Genomic DNA, 8,835 nt, shown 5'->3' with positions numbered 1-8,835 from the left:
ATATTACGGTGCAAAGATAGGGTAAGTTCATCTCAGACACTAACACCTTGTCCAAGAGATGAAGGGAACAGAAGCAATGTATCTTGCAATATATATAGGATTAGAAAACAATTTCCAAATAATATAAAGAGAGCAAGACTACTATTCTGTATTTTCTATATTTAAATTCTTTAAAAAATATTCAGTATTATAGGGGGTTTATCTTAGTGAAATTCAAAATAAATTTTTTTTAGTTATCACATAAGACTACACCATAACCAAAGATAACATAGTACCTTAAAAACCTTCCCCTTATAGCGTGTAAAAGAAATTGGAATATAAAATAAATATTAATATATATATATATATCCTATTGTAAAAAGAAGTTGAATAAGTCGAACTCGAAATATATAGAAAATCGTAACGCCTTTTCCTGATTGGCTTCTCATTTTGGTTTTAGCGTAGGCACAGTAAGGGGAAACCTTGAAAATCGACACTGTAGTGGTTTTGATGAAATTTCTGTATTTATTTGTACAAAATTGTCAAATAACCAAGTAATTATTCAATAAAAACATAGATAATGATTTTATCAATAATTTGTGAATAACTTATTTAATTCGAGGTATGCAATAAACAGAATAACAGAATGTTTCGTGTACTTACTTTGAATCAGAAGATTTGTTCAAACTTCATTTCTGTTAAATAATTTCCTCATGTCTGCTGAAATTTTATTTTCTATTGGTTGATTTTTCACAGAGTGAACACTTATGTCGATAATTTGAATTAGGAGATTTATTTTCTGTAAAATTATTTCTTTATGTCTGCTTAAATTGTATTTTTGACTGAAAGTTATTTCACAGAGTAAAATATTATAAGTTTTGTGTGGAGTTTCACATTTTTCACAAGGAACTTCGCGGAAATGTCGACCCAAAGCTTTTTCGCTGGAAAAAGTTTGTTCACAATCATCACAAACTTCCATCTTGACAGTATTTATTTATGACACCAACTACAGTAATGACTTATTCGCCGGCACTCGGCTACTCGGCTAGAAGCTTTTCTGTGTTGTACATGATCAGGTATGAGCGGCCTCTTTCGGCTTGTGACGATGGGGGAAGGTTCCAAAGAGGAAAAGATCAGTTCAAATGATTGTACGATGATACGCTCTTGCCCAAACCGGTTAGATAAGGTATGAAAGAGCCTTTAGAAGAACACAGGTCGACTTTTTCCTGAGGGACCAAGGTACTATCATGCAGGGTTGCCAGAATGGATGACCGAATGTTTTTCACGCTATCACCGTGCACAGTTTCGGATCATCCACACAGGAAACTTGATCTATACGCATTGCAGTCGATAATTTTTTGTCTTGATTTTTTCACACGTGTCATAATTAACTGACATTGCAGTTGCTAATTTATTTTGTTTTATTAAAAGTAAAGAAAAAAATGTAATCGTAATACACATAAATATTAAATCTGTTTTACATTATAAAAAGTCAATACTATGTCTATTTAATTATTATGTTTTAAAATTTTAATATATTAACAGTTTAATGGATGTTTCATTGTACACTGTGAAAAAATTGGTTGAAAATTGCAAGCCGGTTTGTAAACGCTTTGCTATGATTTATGCGTTAATTCTACTAGTTTATTGTGAACTTTCAGCGATTAAAAGTTCAATTTCACAATGTTTGCATCAATTTTACCGAAAAGGTGTAATATTAACGCAAGAATCAGTGGACATAAAAATATCCGTGATTAACGTGGTAAATTTCAACCATATTATAACCCATATTATCATGCTTTTTTACCAGGCTTCTTTAAAATTACAAAATCTACTGTAATCTAATTCACATGTAAAAGGTGAAAGAGCAGAACTATGGAAATTTTACCAGAATTCTGTAATTCCACTGCAGAGGAAATTTAATTGCCGGGCGGGTGTCACTCACATCGCGTGTTTTATGTATAAAATGTAATATATTTTGCGTATTGCATCCGTCCCGTCTATATGAAGTTGGGATAAATCCATGTTGCCGTAAGTGTACATATTCTGATGCTCGGTTTTATATTTTATGATGCCCTGTCTCTTAACCTAATCTACTATAAATACGCACTTAGGCTAATGCTGATACAGTAAAGACCCGTTTATTGCAGGACTCGTCTATTTCCAGATTCGGGACCCGTTTATCGCAGGACTCGTCTATTTCCAGATTCGGGACCCATTTATCGCGTGACACTCTACCCCCTCTCTTTACTTTACATCTCTCAGTAAAGCAATAGCTGAAAAGGCGGGACTGGATTGATTTTAAATTGAAGACAGTGGTGTCAGAACTCGAATATCTCTAGCATGCGCAGTACGATGGGGGCGATACCTATTTCAGTGGCCAATAGGAAGTTGGCGGGAACTTTCAAATGCGGAAATGTGCACTTTATTATTTTTCAGGAGAATTACAATAAGAAAAATAAAAGGACGGTGCTGGACAAAAGAAAAATATTTTATATAACCGATATGCAAAAGTACTTTTTATTAATCATAAGTATCTAACGATAATTTGTCTATTGTAAATGCGACACGGCGACTAGATTGTTTTTTGTTTTAGCAGAAAACACACCACATATTTTAGCGGTATAATTATCTGTCAGAGATTTGTTTTGTGATTACTATCAAAATGTAATGTATTAATTATTGTTTATAATAGTGTTCAGACGCGAAAAATTATTTTGAATTTGAATTCTGCTGAAAAATAATAAAATGCTTCTATCATCATTTAAAAGTTACAGCCAACTTCCTATTGGCTACTCGCTAGTGAGCGGATCAATCAGCTGTTCTCACTGAAAGACGCCTCTCTTCCAATAAAGTGGTGGGAGCCAGTGAAATTTTTCCTTATACTGCGACAAACGGGATCCATTCATTTAAGAAGCCTTGCAATAAACGGGTCTCTACTGTATTTGGTATATAAGGTGAGTAGAAAAAGTTCCTCCTTAAGTGGTATTTGTGTAGAAACAGGAAAGACGTCCTTTTTGGATTAGCTGAAAGTATTATATTTATGAATGGACTTCTTCAATTGAACAATTATAATATTATGTCAATGTTAAGGTTATATGTCACTTTGTCTCGAGATGGCCTCTGCCATTTTACATACACAGTGCTATTTTACAAACTTTTTACAGTGTCGTTTTGCCTTCTACAAAAATGTTCATATATAGTATACAATTTTATAGTACTATTTAAAATAAACAATTAGTTTACTTATTATGGATAATTTCAGAAGATGAAAACACAGAATGAAACATACACACAATTGTTAACGTAGTAAATTCTCAAAAGAATATAATGCTGCTTTCTTTTTTTAAACGCAGAAGAGCTGTAATACTTATTTAGTTTACATAAAATTGTGCATGTTCAATGAGAATATAGACGATTCTTTATTACTAACACACACTTACTCGTAATGGGAGAGAGATCTACAATTTAAGGTCGGTTCGGAATCACCAAGAGCAAGAGCTTTAAGTACTTAGAGAACCTTTTTCTTAAGAGGTACCGGTCCCACGACTCTCCGGAAATGAACAACTCCCTTACTAGGCTAGTGCTCGAGGCAGAAATGGAACCCGCAAGCCGACGGAGTGGGTCCAAAGCCTCCATTTTAGCCCCCACGACCATCGTCCAACCCGGTTAAAAAATACTATCATTATAGTTTTAGGTGTTTTCAAACGTATGTGAAGTAATCTTGAATGATACTGAAAGGTTAGGAGATAAATTATGATGTAAGTATCATTTCAGGTATTCATTAAAAAAAGTTAATCGATGAAATAAAGGATTTGACTATATTAACTGAATTGTTTTCTTACAGGTAAATCTGGGAATATAATTTCATTTTCATTAAAAAGAATGCGATCAAAAAGTATACTTAATTTATCATACACATATAACAACAGACACAGATAAAAATGAAATACAGATAAAGATACAGAAACATATATATTGTAACCAGGTTTTCAAAAATCCCGTGTGTCTACCGCTAACACGGCCTGGCTGGCCCGGCGTCACTTAGCAGGAATGCTAACTCCAAATTGACACGAGACACTGAGAAAAAGGGAGGGGTAGTTCTCGCGGGCGAGAGAAAGAGAAATTTATTTAAAACACTCAGGTTTTCATGAAAACAAAACTAAAGCCTATTTATTTTGAAGAAGATAGAAAGAAACAAAGTTAGGTTACAATTACGGTGCCGGTTAGCAAGCAACCTCCTGACAACCCTCTGTGAACGTACAGTCTAGTTCTAGCTAACTTATTGTCAGGCTGCTACCATCCCGACAACATCTTGAGAATCTTCAGACACGCATTCGTCAATTTTGTTGTCAGGCTGAGAACATCTTGACTATACTCTGAGAATCTACAGGCTAACTCTAATTAAATATTGCCAGACTGGGAACCTCCTGAAAACCCCCTGAGAATTTCCAGACACTCGGAGAGAGAACACGACTTCTGGATCTCGCGCACATTGTGGGGAAGATCCACCGGAGACACTGGTGTCCCTTGCTCCGAGCTTCACTTTTCTAGGCAAACCCTTGGCCAGGTCGTTTGGAGAGGTTAGTTCGGCCCAACTTATCAAAATTGGTATTTGGATCGAACTCCTCTCTAAATTTTGAGCCACGCGAGGGTCTCCGTCAATCTCACGTCACTTTTCGTTCACACTCGCGACAGATTTAAGAGATCGCGGAATCGCGTCGAAGCGGGAACGGCACTTAAGACGAGTGACAAAACAACCACTGACTTTCCAGCCACCTGGCTGCTGCAATCCAGCCCCTTCCGTCCATATTACCTCTCTACTTCCAGGAGGAAAATGCAAGCGGATTGTACGTCGAGGGTTATGGCCGTTGCTGCTGTTTCTCAAGCCGACTCTGACGGTTCCTGTCCGTTTCCTTCGTCTTGACGCTGTTTTCCGTCAGACCTTGCCAAGTTTCTGCAAGATCTCTGTTCATTGGTTAGTGCCAACAGGCGAACTCCAATGAGGTCTTCCGCCAATGCGCGCCTTCCGCGGTAGATTCCGTCCTGCCGATTGTCTCTGGCTTACGGACTTCTGGAGTCGCTATTGGCTGTGCATCCGTCATCTTTAACATGGCTGTTAGCCTCCCCTCTCCTGCCAGAGTGTGGTTGCTCATCTACGTGGTGTTGCAGGTATGTTTATGTCGGCTACGATGGTCAATCCGGTGCTGCCACTCGCCGGCGGTCGCCGAACGAATGCCTCGTGTTACCCGTGCCTGGAGGAACGGCGCGAACTTGGTGCGCAGTCCCCTTATATCCAACCGTTTTACCTATGAATACTGGTGAAAGACTATGGTGCTGTCTGCTCCGTGTTTATAGCTATCTGACAGTTCCTATGTTTCGTGCACGGAGTAATAATAAGGAGATCGATCATGCTGTACAAAGCATGTCGAGTTTTGACTGCGGTAACTGTACATTTATGACCAGACTTCGGCGTTTAAACACAATGCTTCAAGGAAGGGGACATGAGCACTGTGATTTGCTATCTCCTCCTTTTCTCTCGCAAGAAATGTGCGAGTGAGTTCCGCGTTGAATGACAACTATATACTGAGGTTATGTTCCTGTAAATATTGTCAATTGAGTTGGTCAATATACATGCTTATTTATTTCTGTGTGTTTTGTAAAGAATTAATCTGACAAATTGTGACCTAGAAAGTATGGGTAAGTAATACAGATTTAATTTTAATCATTAAATGATATAAAATGTGCATATTGAATAATGTGACAGTATAATTTTAGGTAATATGTTGTTGTGGTTGTCAAGCAGGGGCACTCATTCGCACACTTCTCGCGGGAGAAAAGGAGATAGCAAATCACAGTGCGCATGTCCCCTTCCTTGTGAGCATTGTCTTTAAACGCAATAAATGTGCAATTACCGTAGTCAGAACGTATGTACGGAGATCGGTCTCCTTATTATTACTACGTGGTTTCGTGGTTGTGTTGAACTGGACGATGCGAGGATTCCGGCTTCTCCGATGATTGTCACCGTTGAGGTGACAATCACCAGGTTCCCTTTACTACTTTCGTTTAGGTAATCTCGCGTTGTTTTTACAGTGTTTATCTTTCTTATATTGGCATTAATAAAAATAATTAAATAATAATATTCCTAATAGTAATAGAATTAATTGGAGCCGGCTTGAGATTATTTCTTTTGACACGCGTATGTGACTTTTGTCTTACTTGGTTCTGGCTTTGGCGAGACCCCGTGAAGTTTTTCTCTATCTTTATTAATTAAGTTTTAAACCTTCATTACAACTCCCCCGGCCTAGCCGAAGCCTACCGTTTTTTGCTTTAGGCGCTGTGGCTGCTCTCTCACCGCTATGTCGGCCCCTCCCGCCTCGGGCCCCCTTAGTCTGTTTACATTAAGGAGGAGTTCGTTTTATTATGTTTATGTTACTCAAACTAATAAAATTCCAAATCGAAAGGATAATGGGAAAACCCTAGGGACCACTCCAGCGAGTTCCCGAACTCGGATAAACCCGACCTGTGTTAACTGTGACTTTCATCGTTTCCGGGACTCATTTTCTTTACCTGGACCATCCGGATTACTCAAGTTCCTGACTGAAAGAAGGGAACCGCAATGCTCACACATTCTTCTCAATTTGGAAGGCATCTCAGAATCAACTCTCTTAAACAAGTATAGTGTGTAGTAAAAGCAAAGAAATTGATACACTAAATCTAGATTATTACCGCCAGATTGCGCGTGTCGCCGCCTTTTGTCCTAATTTACCTTTTGACGGTCGAACGCATTCTCGTGATGCAGGAAAACTAGATCTTGCAGCTCTTTTAATTTAATCATTCTTTGCCTCCATTCCTCATGGTCTGGTGAGGGCATTTCAGTTGTTTCCTCGACCCTCTGGCGCAGGCTATTGTACGGCTTTGGTTCCCTACCCAACTTCAAATATGCCGGGCTAACACTCGTGGTGCTATGCACGGCCGTATTGTAGGCGAATCGGAAATCTTTGAGGTACACTTCCCATTGCCGATGTTCTTGGGCTACATACGCTGAGATCATCGTTTTTAGGACTCGATTGACTTGCTCCACAGGGTCCGGCTGCGGTTGATACACCAAAGTAAACGAGTGACGGATTTTGTATGTCTCGGTCAACCCTTGAAATGCTTGGTTAACATACTCTGTTCCGTTATCCGACACAAGGACATCCGGTGCACCCCATCGGTTCAAAATATTTCCGCCAAAGCCTTGATAATGGCCTCAGCGTTCGCGCTTCTCATGGGTGCTAATTCTACCCACTTGATATAAAGGCCTTCGAATAGCACCAGGTATTCGAAGACTAATGTTGTCTTTGGCCATGGACCCATTACGTCAGTGGCCACTACCGTCCAAGGTTGTTGGACCACCCTACGGCCCATCAGATCCGCAGCAGGCCTCTGATCAGCCTTGATTCGCTGACATGTGTCGCACGCTCGCACCCAAAAGAAATGTCCCGATACATGCCTGGCCAGTTGTCCTGTATCGAGGATCTTTGGTACGTTTTGTCTATTCTCAGATGCGCAGCTTGTGGTTCATTGTGTACCTCGTCGAAGACTTCCTGTTTTCTCTCAGTTGGTACTACCAACTTCCAAGCCTCTAGGTCTTCGATGATCGGATCTATCAACGGATGCGGACGGTATCGATAGATCATTCCATCCACTATCTTCCACCCATTGAATTTTCTAGGGGTCTCTTCTACCTCGCGCAGTCGCTTACGATACCACTCGTCCTCCACCGGCTCCATGACAGCTATTGGGATTGCTACTTCCTCCTCGTATATCCAAGAAAGGGCGTCAGGCACGCGGTGCAAAGCTCCTTTCCGGTGTACGACCTCGAAATCGTATTTGAGGAGGTCAAGAGCCCATCGCGCCAATCAGCCTGTTGGATTGTGAAGGTTTTGTAATCATCGCAACGAAATGTGGTCGGTGATCACTGTGAAGTGGAAACCCTCGATATAGTGCCGAAATTTCCTGACCGGACAGATCACGGCTAAACACTCCTTTTCCGTAACCGAGTATTTCCTTTCGGCGTTCGACATCGTCCTACTCGCAAAGGCTATTGCCCTCTCACCGCCGTCTTGCATCAGCTCCGGGACTGCTCCCAAACCAAAATCGCTCGCGTCGGTTTGAAACACGAATGGGACTTCGAAACTCGGGTAAGTCAAGATCGGTGCCGTCGCGATATGTTCTTTTAGTTTAGCGAACGCGCTTTCCTGTTCGGTGCCCCATTTCCATGGGACATTCGTTCTAAGTAGTTTGTTCAGTGGTTCCGCGTCATTCGAAAAGTCGAGTATAAAACGACAGTACCACGATGCCATGCCCAAGAAGCGTCTCATTTGCTTAATTGTTCTTGGGACTTGGTATGAAAAAAGGGACTTCGACTTTGTCCAAATCGACTATCGAAATCTGGTTTTACCCCCACTCTAAATCTAGGGTTGTTATGTACTTCGCGGCGTGAAGTTGCTCAAGATCGTATCCATCTTGGGCAAGGGGTACGCATCTTTCTTGGCAACCTTGTTGAGCCTACGGTAGTCGACGCAAAGCCTATATCTCCCGTCTGCCTTTCGGCCATTACCACCGGATTGGACCAACCGCTCTTCGATGGCTCAACAATGCCTTCGGCTAACATTCGGTTCACTTCATCTTGCATATTTTTCAACACCTTCGGAGACACTCGATAATATATCTGTTTTATCGCTGGGTGTCCCCCGATGTTTATGCTGATAGGCAATCTGATAAGTCCCTGAAAAATGAAACACGGAGACGTTTTTTTGGCCAAAGTCGGTTTTATTTTTCAACATACTCTCCTTTTAGGTCGATACAGCG

The 8,835-nt window shown here is 40.5% G+C and overlaps 1 protein-coding gene across 4 annotated transcripts in view; it reads left to right on the top strand.

Moving 5' to 3' along the window:
• LOC117176152 (mitochondrial inner membrane protease ATP23 homolog) overlaps nucleotides 1–8,835 on the top strand; it is a 260,005-nt gene that overhangs the window by 123,363 nt on the left and 127,807 nt on the right. For 2 of the 4 annotated variants that reach the window (XM_033366262.1, XM_033366271.1), the window contains exon 6: nucleotides 2,751–2,936. In XM_033366262.1, coding sequence (XP_033222153.1) covers nucleotides 2,751–2,936 — 186 coding nt within the window. Of the gene's footprint in view, nucleotides 1–2,750; nucleotides 3,270–8,835 lie in introns of those variants that run through there. The other 2 variants (XM_033366247.1, XM_033366239.1) reach the window with 2 other exon arrangements.

Source organism: Belonocnema kinseyi, chromosome 1 (genome assembly GCF_010883055.1).
Source record: "Belonocnema kinseyi isolate 2016_QV_RU_SX_M_011 chromosome 1, B_treatae_v1, whole genome shotgun sequence".
Lineage (NCBI taxonomy): Eukaryota > Metazoa > Arthropoda > Insecta > Hymenoptera > Cynipidae > Belonocnema > Belonocnema kinseyi.
Note: the sequence above shows the minus strand (reverse complement) of the source record. Positions and strands in the feature narration are given on the sequence as shown.